Here is a 15,661-nt window from a genome sequence, read left to right on the forward strand (position 1 = left end):
CCCCTGAGAGCTGAATTTGGGAGTAGAAAACTTATGAAGAAATGAAATGTAATTTGTATTTTGTTTATTCATAAGAAAGGAAGGATGAAATTATTACCACTAAGTATTTTCAGACTCAAGCATAAAAAGAAATCACACTCAGGATCTAACTCATGCTGTCCAATAGAACTTTCTGTAATGATGGAAATGGTCTCTGTGCTGTTGACTGTGGTAGCCACTAGCCCCATGTGGCTGTTGAACACTTATTATGTGGCAAGTGCCACCCAGGAACTGAATTTTTAATTTTATTTACTTAATTTAAATTTAAACATCCACAAGTGCCTAGTGGCTGTCGACTTGTACAGCACAGATATGCCTGCCTTGGGAGAGATGTTTTGGGCTATCTGGTAGGTGGTCCCTTGCAGAAAGCTTTTGAGGCACACTGATGTACCCAGAGACAGGAGATGTTATGTGTGCTGATTCCTCCCCAGCTGACCCTTCAGATCTAGGCCACATTTTAGGAAAAGACTACAGCAAAAATTCAAATGCTGATTCTCTCAGCAAATGTTCTAGCAGTTTTCATTTATATAGACCAGTAGGGGTGTTGGTGTAGTGAAAGATAAGATTACTCTTGAACTTGAGGTTAGAATTCTGTCGTGGTATGTAGCCTATAACGTATATCTTATTCTTAATAAATTCTGAATATATATTTGTTGTTGCTGCTATTGTTGTTGTTTTAACTTAACACTAGAGGCTCATGGTTAAATTACCTTGTCTGTCTTCAGGAAGGCATGTTACACACATAAATGCCGCAGCCTTGTTTGTTAAATACTTTGCTCCGTGGTTAATGGTGGTAGACTAGGGCTAGACTATGTTAGACCAGCCATGACTCTACCACATATTAGCTGTAACTTTGGGTGGGTTAGCTAACCACTTTGTGCCTCTGTGTCCTCATCTTAAAATTGGGGTAATTATATCTGTCTTACAGGCTTGTTGCGAGGATTGAATGAGTTAATATTTATAAAGCACTTAAAACAGTACCTGGCACATTTTAAGTGCTATATATGTTTTTTTTTAATAAAATAATTAATTAAGTGAGGGTAGATGAACAGCAAGAGCTGGCTTGCTACCTACAGAGTGAATCCCTTAGATTCTTATTCTACCCTAGCCTCTATTTTCAAATCTATAAACTGTTGTGTGGTCTGCATCTGGAGACAGGCAGCCAGGGGGATGGGGGGAGCTGCCCCTTCATCCCCCGGCCCTTGGAGCTGCTCAGTTCCACCATGGAGTGCTGCTGGTGAGCAAGAATGTTGAGTTAAAAAAGAGATTCACACATACCTTTAAAATTAGGACAGATAGAAAAATCGACGGGACTGCCTCTTTGTGTTTGAGTTCTCCACTGCACCTAGAGCAGAGCCATACACCTCAGTAAGTGTGGGTTGGCTGATTGGCTGCATCTGTAAGGATGGTAGCTGAGCAAACTTGGGATGCTTTTCAGAAGTGAAGGACCATCTGTCCTTGGAAGGCTGCAGTTATCCTCTGTCTTCAGGTGATGCAACATAATTCATTACTTCTTGACTTTGCTGTCAGTGGTGTTTCCTGCCAAAAGCAAATTAAGTGTTTCTGCTTCACCTGTGCATTATTTATTAGATTTTCTTTTCCTAGTGAATAATTATGTGCTAGAAGGACCAACTGTAGCTGATGCCCTCTGGAGGTCTGTACTGGCTCTCTTGGAAACCAGAGTGAGGACTTCCCTGGTGGCGTAGTGGTTAAGGATCCACCTGCCAATGTAGGGGACATGGGTTCGAGCCCTGGTCCAGGAAGATCCCACATGCCGCGGAGCAGCTAAGCCTGTGTGCTGCAACTACTGAGCCTGCGCTCTAGAGCCCGCAAGCCACAACTACTGAGCCCATTGCCACAACTACTGAAGCCCACACGCCTAGAGCCTGTGCTCCGTAACAAGAGAAGCCACCGCAATGAGAAGCCCATGCACTGCAACAAAGAGTAGCCCCCCACTCGCCACAACTAGAGAAAGCCAGCGTGCAGCAATGAAGACCAAATACAGCCAAAAATAAATAAATTAATCAAATAATTTTAAAAAAAGAAAAGAAAACCAGAGTGAAAGATGGTTGGGTGGTTCAGGGAGCCATCAAGTCAAATCCCTGAGCTCCTTTCAGTCTTTACTGCTGCTGAGAGCTACCGCTCTCTAGGCCCCGAGTCCTTGGCCTCACATCTGAGAACTCAGACTCCTGAGGTGTAAGGACAGCAGAAATACCACTTGGTGGTCTTTATTCAGGGCCATTTTACTAGAGAGCAAGTTATTTAAATTGGAAGAACTCAAAACAATCATAATCCTAGAATCTAAAAGCTACTGTGGCTTTTTAGAAAAATTGCCATAAAAACTCTGATACACACACTCCATAAAAACAGAGCAGGTCAAGTGGCTTAGTTATAAGGTAGTATCTGTGGGTGCCTTGTTGGTCACAGTAGAGGGAGAAGCCACAAAGAGGTGGTGTTAATTCTACAGACAGACTTCCAGAAACCTCTGCCTTCTAGAATGGCTGGTACTCAATGTGGTCACCTCCAGAAAGCCAGTCAACTGAAGGAGGAGCTTTTTTGTGCCCTGGAACGGTAAATACAGCTAAGAAGAGCCAAGGATCCTACCTGGAGAATGAGGATCACCTTGCTGAGGGAAAGGTGTTTCCTGCTTAGAGAAGCCAGTTTTTGGTCTTTTAGTTCTTTTACTAGATAAAAAAAGAGTGGCGCAAATAAACTAAAGGGACAACAACAGAGAGAGCAATGAAGATGTGACTGATGACAGGTAGAAATGGTGGTGATGACAGACAGCAGCAGACGTTCTGATGGAGGTCCATTGATGGAGGATGATGGAGGTCCGTTGATGGAGGTCTATTGGAGACAGTCATTCTGAGGGTCATGCAAATGCATACAGTTAATTAAAGTAGAATAATTTGTACGTAGCATTTGCACAGACACCATTTGGAGCTAAGAGGATTATGGAAACTCTGGCATATAGGAATGGGCAAAAATTCTCTAGCTGAAGATAAAGAGCAGAGATTGTAGGAATGTTTGCCCAATTCAAAAGAAAAAATTAACATTTATGCACAAGAAAGGGCACAAGAAAGAGCACAAGAAAATGTTGTTAAAAGAGGTGCAACGTTAAAACTTCAAGAAAGACTATTTCGTAAGTAAAGCTTACCCTGAGAAATGGTTAAATAATAATAGAACTCTCCTTGAGCAATGGGATTTTAATCTAGTGCTCTTTTCCCCTTATCATCTCCCTGCCCTACAATGTAAACTTTCCGAGTCAAGGAGTTACTCAGAATATGAAAGTTTTTTAAGAAAGAGAGATTTCATGAGAAAGCAGTTTTGCCCTCTCCCCTGTTTCATGCCCTGCCCCCCACCCCCAAATACCCACACCTTGGTGAGCTAGGAGGACTGCAGTGACTGGAGTCAGAGAAACATTTATTCTCCAGGTGGGGTAAGACTCTGGTGAAGTCTCTTCCCTTGGAGAACAGACTTTGTTATGAAGTTTCTGAGTGTATGTCAGATAGTTATTCTCACCCTCCCCCTGGCAGAGCCATGAGGGGGTCTTTATTGGCTCTTCATGTGAGAACCTGATGGGGTTCCTGAAAGGAAAGCTCAGAACATCGGGTGTTTCCTAAGACTGTGGCTCTCCCTCTCAGGCTGGTCCATGCACAGCTCCTGGCAGTTTGTCACAATGACCATTTAAGTGTTCCTACCAGTTTGTGGCTCCAATAGCTACTGCTGCAGGTGCACAGATTTCAGCTGTGACTCTAGATCTGATTCTCTCTCCAGATTTTATGGTGGTTTGCCCTGTGACATCAGTTTACTGATGGGTCCTAGATAAGTCATTAATTTCAGTTTGTTTGGCTTTTTCTTCTTATAAGGACTGGAGCGAGGACTTCAAGTTCATTATATGTTGGAGCTGAAACCAGAAGTCTATTCATTATTTTTATCATTTTTACTTACAATGCGAAAATCATCCTATCCATGGTCCCTTGGGCTGAGTAGAATTTTGCCCACTTGTATTCAGAGGCATGTGTCTCCTTTATAGCGTCCTGAAGGTTTCTCAGCTGTGCCTGTGTCATGGGTGCTGTTGAATCAGCTGAGTCTGGTGGTGGAGAGAGCAGTTAATGGGCTCTTGACCCAGTGTCTGACTTACCTAATAAACTTGGGCAAGCTGATTAGCCTCCACCTGCCTCATGGGTCTGTTTCCTTCTCTGAAAGATGGGGGTATTAGACCATAGTCCGTGGAGTCCCTCCTTTTAAAAATTCTTGCCAATAAACACTCTTAAAGGGGATGATATCCTGCTGCTTGTGGTTTTATTTTATTTTGTTTCTGGATTCATGTAGAACAGTGTGGACTCTTGGGGGTCCTCAAGACAGTTTTAGGTGCCCATGAGGCCAAAACTAATTTCATAACAATACTAAGATATTATTTGCCTTTTCTTTTTTTTTTAATTGGAGTAAAATTGCTTTACAGTGTTGTGTTAGTTTCTGCTGTACAATGAAGTGAATCAGCTATATGTATACCTATATCCCCTCCCTCTTGGACCTCCCTCCCCCCTTCCCCCCCCATCAAGGTCATCACAGAGCAGGGAGCTGAGCTCCCTGTGCCGCACAGCAGGTTCCCATGAGCTATCTGTTTTACACATAGTAGTGTATTTATGTCAAACCTAGTCTCCCAATTCATCCCACCCTCCCCTTCCCCCCCGTGCCCACATGTCCGTTCTCTGCATCTGTGTCTCTGCACTGACTTTTGCACTGATGGTGTAAGAGCTGTGGTGGGTAAAATGGCAGGTACCTCAGCATTAATCAAGGCAGTAGTCCCAGAGGGTACTAGTAGTTGTGTTCTTCACCACAAGGCAATCTCAGTAAAGACTGTTCCAGTTCCATTTAGGAATCTCTTTGATTTAATTTTATTAAATCTTATCCCTTTCAGTATGTACCTTTTAAATATTCTGTGGGATGGAAATTGAAAGTATTCTTACTGTGTAATGAAGTGCTGTGATTGAATGGAGGAAAAGTACATCTGTGATTTGTTTGAGCTGAACCAGCAGCATTTTTGGTGGAATACCATTTTTACCTGAAGGATGGATGGACAGCCAAACTATAGCTGTTTAGGCTTTGGTATTTGGTAGACATTTTGTTGAAAATGAATAAAGTGCGTTTGTCACCTTATGGAAAACAACTTACAGTATTTATGGGGAGTCATAAAATTTGAGCTTTCAAGTGAAAGTTAGAATTTTGAAAAGCCTGTATTTTTGTATTTGCCACTGGGATATTGCCAGTTTCCCAACATGTAAAGACTTTTTTGAGATTAGTAGAGATAATAACAAAAGTAATTTTTTGATATCATGTAATAAATTGGGTCAACATTTGGAAGATCTGCATAATAACCCAGGTAACCAGTATTTTCCAAATGACTAATGCATGATGTTACAAAATCATGCATGGGTAAAAGATCCATTCAGAGGGCAAAACAGACCAATGGATTTTAATGTGAAAGAGTATAAAGAAGTTCATTGTTGTGGTTTCAGATTCCATATTGCATCTAACCTTTAAAAAAACAACTCTTGTTGAGTTTTGGTGAAGTATCAAAGAAGATCCATGATTATCTAAAAAGGCCATTAAAATATTACTTCCTTTTCCAACTACCTATGTGAGTCTGGATTTTCTTCATCTGCTTCAATCACGACAGCATATTACAACAGATGGTACGCAGAAGCAGATCTGTAAATCCAGCAGTCTTCTCTGAAGCCAGACCTAAGAGATATTTGTAGAGATGTAAAACAGTGCCACTCTTCTCATGAAATCTTTCTTGTTTTGAAAAGCAGCTTTTTCTTCCCATAAAAACTTATTTCAACTGATAATAAATTTATTACTATTATTTTAAGTGAATCAATAAGTATTTTTAAAATTTCTGAAGTTTATTTTCTAGATATGATGAATATAGATGGATATAACACACATAAACAAAAATTCTTTGAGGTCCTATAATTTTAAGAGTGCAAGTCAGTTTAGAAGACTAGTACCCTGGATTCTAGATCCCAGTTTCAGAGATTCACCGTGCACAGCAGCATATCAGAGGTGCCAAGGAGTCCTTGAGTAAGTTATCCACTTAACTGTTCACTAAACACATTTTTTTTTTTTTTTATACATAGCATAGCAGGCTCTCGTATAAATTACTCTTAAGGCAGAGAATATGCCAATTGGGTTTGTGTTTAATATCCAGAGGAGTCTAAGGTAATGCACTGATCTGTGTTTCTAGTAGATGCTGTCCAAATACTTGAAGCAGCTGCTCAGTATGCTTCAGTGGTAGGTAAAAGGTAGTGCTGGGTTGTATCAATATTTTGATTTGTATGTTTTAAGGAATTAAAGGAGTTAATAAAAGGAATTAATTATTTAAATTAAATTTTAAATAATTTTAATGTATTTAATAATTTTAAAATATTTTATTTAAATAAAAACTTTTTAAATAAGTAAATTGACCAAAAGGAATTTGAAAAATAAAGGGCTCATACTTCTAAGAGAAAAAGATTAGGTAAATGGGAATGAGTTGGATAAACTGTTTTGCAGAAAATTAATCCATCAAGTACTTAAGATTGTTACTTTCTAGAACATCAGTTACGGGCATTTAAAAATACTATTTTATAAACACTACAGTAACTGAAATCACAGGCATTTAAAAATACTGTTTTATAAACACTATATGTTTTTATTTAAATATGTCTTTAAATTTTAGTCATAGTCAAGTAGTATGTTTTAGCTGCAAAGTTTTAAACTTTAAAAAAAGTAAGAATATAAATCATGACTTTAATTTTAAGAAAGTGAAGTTTAGGCTGTGGCTTTCTCAGCTAGGTCCAGCACAGCAGCAGGTAGGTATGTAAGCAGATGACCTCATACAACCCCTCGGCATCAGGTGACCTTACTCCTATGTTCCTTTCAAATGCTTCTTTAATCAATTTCTTCGCACTTTTTTTTTCTTTTTTTTTTTTTTAGTATGACTTACCAAAATAGTGTTACCTTAGTATAACTCTTTGGGGAAATAATTTGTGTAACACATTTTAACTAAGGTTATTTTTGATTATTGATTTTTCTTCTCATTGGGGATTTTGCTACACATCTACATTGTAGTCTTATTAGGTTATTTAGTCCCAATGATTAAAATCACTTTTAGAAATAAATAAATAGTACACAGTTTTAAGTCAAATTACACCACATTTTAAGGTTCTTTGATATGGAAAGTATTACCTTATTCTGTACTATTTCTGTCATATTTGTATTACTTTCTATTTTTTATGTAGGTTTCTAGGGATTTCTGTTATTTGTTAGGAAGCAATATATGCTTTTGTTTGGCTTAGTGCAAATGAGAAAAATAGGTCAAAGCTCGTGTGCCTGTGAAGAAAAATGTAACAAGTGGACAAATGTCATCAAGGCTGACATTGTGTACTTTTGGATTCTATCTAAGAGTTAAATCAGAGTAGCCTTTTATTTTACAATACCATGATTTTTATTTTGAGGTGAGCTCGCAACTACCTTTGTCCTGTAAAATAAGATTTAACACATTTCATACTAAGTCTCTGTGAAGGGAATTCAGAGGCAAGAGCAAAGGAATAAAACGTGTTTATGGTAGGGTCTTAAAATGGGAAACTGAAATAAAACAAAGAGGTATTGGGAGACCATTCCAGATGTTGACCAAAGATGGAGAGTGCTAAATAAATAAGTTTAGCCTATTATAAATGCAGTGGTGGTCATGTCAAAAGGAGGTGCTTTAGGATATTTAATTTTCAAAATTATGCTGCTGCCCTGGTTTTGTAATTATACTAGACCAGACCCTTCAAAAGCTGATTTCCTATTTTATACCAGCCCAATTATTACTAATGATGGGCTTCTTTACCAAATGGAAAGACTAATAACCCTTTGAAGTATTATGTAATCCCATTGTAGTTCATTAGTATGAATAATAGTTTGTAGTGTTTCTGCATCCCCCATAGTGTTTATAATTCCTTAAATTATACTCTTTTTGTGAGATGTCCCCCAAGGTCTCCCCTGTCATCCCATGGACAAGGCAGTTGCTATTTAAGAGGACAGGAGTAATTTTCTAAGACGCCTGGTAAACAGCATGCACATGTGTTGGTTTTTTGCTTTTGTTCCCTTTATTCTCTTTCTCTGCCTTCTTTTCCTCTGCTACCACCTCCTTCTTTTTCTTGCCCCTTTAATCTCTGGGACAGTGCATTTTTAAGTACATAGTAGGTGCTCAATAAATACTTTTGAGTGATATATTGACAAGAAAATAAATAAGAGGCACATCTCAGAGATGCTGCAGGTTCTGTTCCAGACCACTGCAATAAAGTGACTGTTGCAATAAAGCAAGTCATACAAATTGTTTGGTTTCCCAGTGCATGGAAAAGTTATGTTTAGACTATATTGTAGTATATCAAGTGTGCAATAGCATTATGTCTAAAAAAACAATGTGCGTATCTTAATTTTAAAAATACTTTATTGCTAGAAAATGCTAATCATCATCTGAGCCTTTAGCCTAGTAGTAGCTTCAAGAAAAGGATCACTGATCACAGATCACCATAATAATATAATAATGGCAATGTTTGAAATATTGCAAGAACTACCAAAATGTGACACAGAGACATGAAGTGAGCAAATGCTGCTGGAAAAATGGCACTGATAGACTTCCTCAATTCAGGGTTGCCACAGACCTTCAATTTGTAAAAAATGCAGTATCTGCAAAACACAATAAAACGAGGTATGGCTGTACTTCTTTTTCAGTCATAATCTTCTATTCCTAAAATGATATTCTTGAAAAAATGGGTCCTTAAATAGTCTTAGAAATAACAGTCATTACAATTAGTCTTTATTACTCTTTATTATGTAGCCCGCTTTTCACTCAGTGCTACTACCTGGCAAGGTGAGGGAATATCTGTATATTTGTGGAGCAGTAGTATAACGACACAACCTCACTTCATCACTGCACAGCTTTTTTATACTAAGTTCTCACATCTCTGCCGAATCCAGGTCATGTAGTGATTTCCAGAATATGATTTCCATCAGTTTGCTCAGCACTGTTTCCCAGGACTAGATTACGAGTTGTTCTTTTACTGTTAAGTTGTCAGCTAGTTTTCTTACCGTCTTAACACCAGGAAGCTTCATCTTCCAAAAAGGAGCCCTCTACTTTTCTGAGAAGGGGAAGCAAAACATATCCTTACAAGTATTTAAAATTACTATTTTAACATTTATTTACCAAATACTCTATAGCTCTTACTATATGCCTGGGCACTATTGTAAGCACTTTACCAAAACTAATTCTTTTTGTGCTTGTAAGGCCTATTATGTAGATGGTGTTATCCTTAGTTCATAGATGCAGAAACCAAGGCAGGAGGCTAAGTAGCTCACCCAGGAGCTACTGGGGCCAGCACTTGATGCTGGCTGCAGAGTTGATGCTTTTAACCACTCTGGCCTTTACCGTTCAAGGTCTTTCTGCAGACAGGAATTATACATGGTCAGGAAATCTTCAAAAGATCACATTCTCCCCAAACATTAAAAGACTGCCACAACACACTGCTTAAGAAGAAGAAAATTCGGTAGCAAACTGAGTAAAACTTTCTGATATTTAGGCATAGAAAGTGCATTTTTCCCTGGGAAAGGCTAATGCACCAATAGCTTCTGAGGGTGGTAGTATTTCTGTAGCTGCCTCCCTTGAACTTATTAAACAATTAAAAGTCTCTCCTTTCCTCCAGCTTCTAGTAACATTTTTAAAACTTTCCTTTAAGCCCTGACCAACAGCCTCGTCAAAGCTTTTCCCCCCTGCCTGGTCCCAATGACAAAGCCATCTATTTTAGATTTTTTTTTTAATGACAACCCCCTACTTCCACGTCCCAGAATCTCACTTGGTTATCTAATGCTGCAAATTTTAGTGGCTTAAAATAATAATAATTGATTATTTTACTTCTCTACTCCAAGCAGTGTCATCTGGAGCCACTTGACTGGGGCCTCTCCACTGTCAAAAGGGCTCACCCTGATGGCTGGCTAGTTGTGCGGGCACTTGGCTGGGAGCTCAGCCTGGATGTTGGGCAATGACCTCAGTTCCTTTTTGTAGACTGCTGAGACTTCTTCATGGCGTGGTGATAGCTGTGTGCCAAGAGTGAATGTCCCAAGAGCCAAGTGAAAGCTATGATCTGAGTTCCACCATAGTCATGAGCCCACCCAGTTTCAAGGAGAGGGAACCTAGATACTGTCTCTTAATGATGGGGTATCCAGTCACATTGTAAAAAAAAGAGCATGAGGCATAGGAGGTACTGTGGTCGTTTTTGGAGAGTATAATCTGCCACAAAACGAGACCATCAGAAGATCCCCTATTTGGAACCTATTGTCTCCATCTTTTCTATCTTAGCTAAGCAAATTCCAATAATACAGGTTTTCCACATTGTTAGATGATATGTTTTCATTTAAGTACACATGTATATTTATATATGTCAATTCTATGTCATCTGTTTTTTGCCTGAATACATCGTGGTTGTTCTTTTCATTAATATTATACTTGAAAAGAACCTGCCATCTATTAGGAAAATCAAATTCTTTAAAAAAAGAAGATTCAAATCTGATACATATTCTGGTTTGCATTTGCAGATCAAATACTATAAGCATTTATTGAAAAATGACAGTGATAATTTATTCTCTTCCTAAAGGTAGCCCATGAATGGTGATGAAAAATAATTCAAAACAGGTTAGAAAATGATTTGCTGTTGACATGGGTGTGTTTTGCAATGAGCTGTTTTATACATTAAGGACAAGCCTATTAAGTGTTCATTTGTTCAACTAGTATTTGTTGAGTATTGTGTTAGGCATTGGACTTTTGCATTGGCAGCCAGAAATCATCTTACCCTCATGGAACATGTGAGGAAGATGGACATTAATGGGTAATCACCAAGTAAATGTAAAATCATAGCCTTGTTAAGTACTGTAGAGAAAAGGAGCTCGGAGAGAATCTGATGGGGAACCTGACCTCATCTCCCTTTCAGCAGTGCCCTTTTAGTAGAGATCTGGACGATGAGGGGGACGTACCTCACCAAGAGACTCATGAGTGAGTGCTACAGCCTCACAGGGATCCTTATGCAGACATCCACGGATACACGTGCCCCTAGCTTACAGCCATTTTTAGGAAAGCAGTAGCTTCAGCTGTGATTCTGTTAAGAGACCATGTATTAAGTACCTCTTGGAAAGCACAGGGCTTACAGAGCAGAGGTCTAAGTTTTAAGGACTCTTTTTCGTTTATAAAGAATTACTTAATTTTGAATAATGGTGATCCCTGTAAATGAGTACTATTCAAGTAAGTACTAAGTATAGCAGTAGTACTCCATGTATGGCCTGGGGACCCCTGGAGTTAGCCAGACCCTTTCAGGATATCGAGGTCAAAGCAATTTTCATAATAATACTAAGACATTATTTGTCTTTTCCACATTCCTTCTTTTATGAGAGTAAGTGGACTTCCCCAGAGACTGGATGATGTGGTTTCATCACAACAGATTGGGTGTAGGAGCATATATGAGAGTTCAGCTATCATCTGTTAAGCCAGACCTTTAAAAGGTTTTCAGAAATGTGGAAGAATGCCATTCTTCTCATTTATTTTTGAGAATATTGTTACCTTCATAACAATGGTATTTATGCTAACTAACATATAATGGGTTTATCTTTGTTATTTTTAAATGAATTAAGTATTTCTGAAATTTCTGTTTTAACTTCTAATATGGTGAAGTGTAAAGAGTTTTTTTTTTAAATTATTTATTTATTATTTATTTATGGCTGCGTTGGGTCCTCACTGCTAAGCACGGGCCCCCTCCAGTTGTGGCGAGCGGGGACCACTCTCTGCTGCGGTGCGCGGGCCTCTCATTGCGGTGCCCCCCCTGTTGCGGAGCCTGGCTCCAGGCGCACGGGCCCAGCAGTCGCAGCCCACAGGCTCTAGATCGCAGGCTCAGTAGTTGTGGCTGGTAGCTCTAGAGCGCAGGCTCAGCAGTTGTAGCTCACAGGCTCTAGAGCCCTGGCTCAGCAGCCGTGGTGCACAGACTTAGCCACTCCGCGGCACGTGGGATCCTCCCGGACCAGGGATCGAATCCGTGTCCTTTGCATTGGCAGGCGGATTCCCATCCACTGTGCCACCAAGGAAGTCCCTGTAAAGAGGTTTTGAGGCCAAGAAGTTTGAGAATCGCTGAAGTATAGCATCCTGCTTGACTTTGAGCATGTTACTTAGAGATGCAAGCAGTCTGTAAAATGGGGATGATGATCAAAGTACTTCCCTCGTAAAAGGATTAAACGAGTTAGTATATGTCGGGAGCTTATAAGACTACATGGCACAGAGTACACATTCAACATGTGTTAGTTTGTATTATTATTACCATTTAACATGAAAGTAGAATTTATGTGAATCCAAACACTTCTGAGGCTCTGTGGCAAAGAATTTTTGCTTGTGTTTGTGGTCATCTGTATTGATTTGGTAAAACGAAGTATTCAAAAGTGAAAGAAATTGCATTTTGTAATTTTTCTTTTGAGTTGGGTTATAGCAGAGGTTTTTATTGGCAGATGGTCAGGGTGGCATGTCTGAAGAGGTGGGGATTCAGAATAGCTTGGGGTGCTTTTTCCGCCCCCCCCCCCCCGCCCTCCCAGTCCACGCTCTCCCCACAGCCAAGTTCTACTGTGTCCAGAATCATGGTGAACAGCGGGGCAGATGTCATTTGGGAGAGCTCCCCGGGATTGTGTTCTGTGCCCTGGACAGTGAGCTGACAGGAGGAGCCATGTTAGAAAGCATCTCTTTTAGTTCTCTCACTTTTCAGGTTGAGAAACTGAGGCCCAGAAGAGTGATTTGCCTCACACTGGTTCACCCAGCATATTAGAGGCCTACCTGGGACAAGAACTGACATTTCAGTTTGTACTGGTAGGCATACCAGGCTTAGAGTCAGAAGATATGGTTTTAGCCTCTGTCTAAAAAGCTTTAATTGGTCGTCTGACATTGAGCAATTGACTAAAATCCCTGATCTTTAGTGTCCCTATTTGTAAAATGGAGGTGAAAATATCGACCATCCCAGGGATGTGAAAAGGATCAAATGAGACGCCGTATGAAGGTACCCAGGACATGTCCTCTTAGCTAGAGTCTCTCTGATCCTTTGCATGTAAAGTCCACAGAGAGACACTTCCCAGTGAAATAAACTATTCTTTCCAGAACCTTAAAGCCCGCCTTAAATGTTGTGCTTTTCAGCTTTGTAACATTTTCTTTTTTGTGTCTTTATAGGACAGCCCAGAAACTTGCAGGACCTGTGCCGAATTAAAATTCGACAATGTATAGGCCTTCAAAACCTAAAGCTACTTGATGAACTACCAATTGCCAAGGTCATGAAAGACTACTTAAAACACAAATTTGATGATATCTGATATACACAGAACTGTGAGCAAGATTAGGAGTTATATTCCAGATACTTAAAAGGCTTTTTGCCTTGCACAAAGTATATCCTATGCAATTTCTGATTTGCTGTGAAATCAGAAAGCAGGTATACACTTTTAGGTTTTGTTTGTTTGTTTGTTTGGTTTTCATTGTAGGGGAGGGATGTTTTTATATATATAAACACACACACACACACACACACACACACACACACACATGCTTGAAGGTCTTAATTTGGTTTCTTGGTCCAAGTTTACGAGGTTCAAGCTTTCTATACAATATTGCATTTAAAACAATTGTTTTTCCAAAATGACACAAGCAGGTTAGGAGTGGAGAATTTACCCTTTCCAAATTTATGGTTTCATTGACGTGCACAATATTATAAACCAGCAGAGCACTTGTTACAGTTTGGAGGCACAGTTTTACCCGGGGCATCCTGGGTTCTACTGGAAAATGCTCTAAGAAAATTTTAAAGTAACGCTGTCACCTCAGTCATTTTTAATGAGTACAAATTGGCTGTTTCAAACTGTTCTTTTCCTAATTAATGTAGCTTTGGATGACATAAATCCATTACCTCTGCTTTCCTGTTGGTGTGCTCTTGTTTTAAACTTATTTTTTTAACAACTGTAGTACACTACCCAGAGACGTTGCGTCTCAACTTCTGTCTCTAGTTGAATTGTGCTTTTAAAAAAACTGATGGGAAAGAAAATAACTTTGTAAAGCCCGTGTATTCTGTTTTTAAAACAGTGCCTCCAGTGCAGTACTCTTTCTGGTGTATTTTATCCATTATTTCACTTGATGTTCCTCATTCCACAGCTGGCTTTGACATGCCTGTGAGAACAGGAACCACCACTAATTTTAATTGCAGAACCATAGTATGTCAGTTGCAATTTCCATTTTAAGCTTTGTCTTTTACTTCACTTTAAGCCGAAAATTTCATGTCCTGGTGGTAGAGTATTCCCTAAAAATAGCCCCAAATATTGTTAAACCATTTGGCTTTAATGGTTAAATAATTTGGGGTGGTTTCATGGTGTTTTTTTCCTCCCAGTTGAAATAAAATTTCTAAAGGGTAAAATTTCTAATGGGTGCACATTTGTAAATCTGGTTAATTCCTAATATGCTAATTAAGCATTTCCTATCTATTTTAAAGTTATGCACAGTGACGCTCTTCAGAACAGTTATTTTCTGGGTTGATTGGCATATGTTTGCAGTGTAAACATAAATATGATAAAGTGTCAATAACAGTGGTTCTAGAGGCATTAGAGATCTATGGTGATGCCCTTGGAAATGAGTTCTGTGCTTGATTTGTCATCATATTAGTTTCAGAAGAAACTTTAAAAATATCCCAGTATTGTTCTTAGTGCTTTAGGAAATTTCAGAATAGTTACATACCAGTAATAAATTCGTTATCAGAAGTTTACAAGATGAAGGGCTTCTCTTGTCTGAATTTCACCTGAAAAGTATAACTAAGCAGAATTAGGAGTCTACTCTGGCTTTACCCTTTTCAGAGCCAGCAGTGTTATTTCCTCAAGCACAGAGTTTATTCTCTTGGATGCAGAGTAGCTGTGGCATCAGATGTCTGATCTGCTGGGCCTAGGCTGGGTACAGGTTTCTGAAGAACGGGCAGCTTCGGGAAGAGGTTGTTGTGGGGGATCACGGATGGGCTACATAGCCTCTTCTACAGGGAGCCACTAAGAGTGTGGCCAGTTTTGTAACCATCCCAAAACTGTAACTGGAACATGATGGATAGAAATGGGTGGTCTGTCTTTTTTTTTTTCGTAAAAATATCTCCAAAAAGTTATCTTCTGAGAGAGAGTCCTTTATGAAGCTAGGAGCTGAGCTGTGTTCTCATTCTGGAAACCAATAGCCAGGTCAGAGCTAGGACACATTTGCGGCATCAGGGACCTGGCATGGCCAGAAATGAATTGTGTTACTTCTCCCTGAAACCCTGGGCCCAGGGAGACGAGGAGATGGGAGGTCTTGTGGGGTCCTGCACTCTGAGCAGTGGTGTTAATGTTACATTTGCACAGGACTTATTTCCTCATGTGTCTATTAATTTATTCAGTTAGTTCAAAATGATTTTCTTTCCCCAGCCAGTCAAAGGTTTCCAAATTAAGTTAGCCACTGAGTTTGAGTCAGGGAATTCCAAGTAAAAAGGTCAGATGAAGGTAAATTCTTTGTTCTGTATTGCTG

The 15,661-nt window shown here is 39.4% G+C and overlaps 1 protein-coding gene across 1 annotated transcript in view; it reads left to right on the forward strand.

The window, feature by feature from the left end:
* Positions 1-15,253, forward strand: part of ASB7 (ankyrin repeat and SOCS box containing 7) — a 47,614-nt gene extending 32,361 nt beyond the window's left edge. Inside the window, exon 6 of the mRNA XM_030873110.2 lies at positions 13,319-15,253. Within this exon, the coding sequence (XP_030728970.1) occupies positions 13,319-13,458 (140 nt within the window). The 3' untranslated portion in view covers positions 13,459-15,253. The remainder of the gene's footprint in view (positions 1-13,318) is intronic.
* Positions 15,254-15,661: the final 408 nt, after the last annotated feature.

The sequence above is a fragment of the Globicephala melas genome, chromosome 2 (genome assembly GCF_963455315.2).
Source record: "Globicephala melas chromosome 2, mGloMel1.2, whole genome shotgun sequence".
In the NCBI taxonomy this organism is placed as follows: domain Eukaryota; kingdom Metazoa; phylum Chordata; class Mammalia; order Artiodactyla; family Delphinidae; genus Globicephala; species Globicephala melas.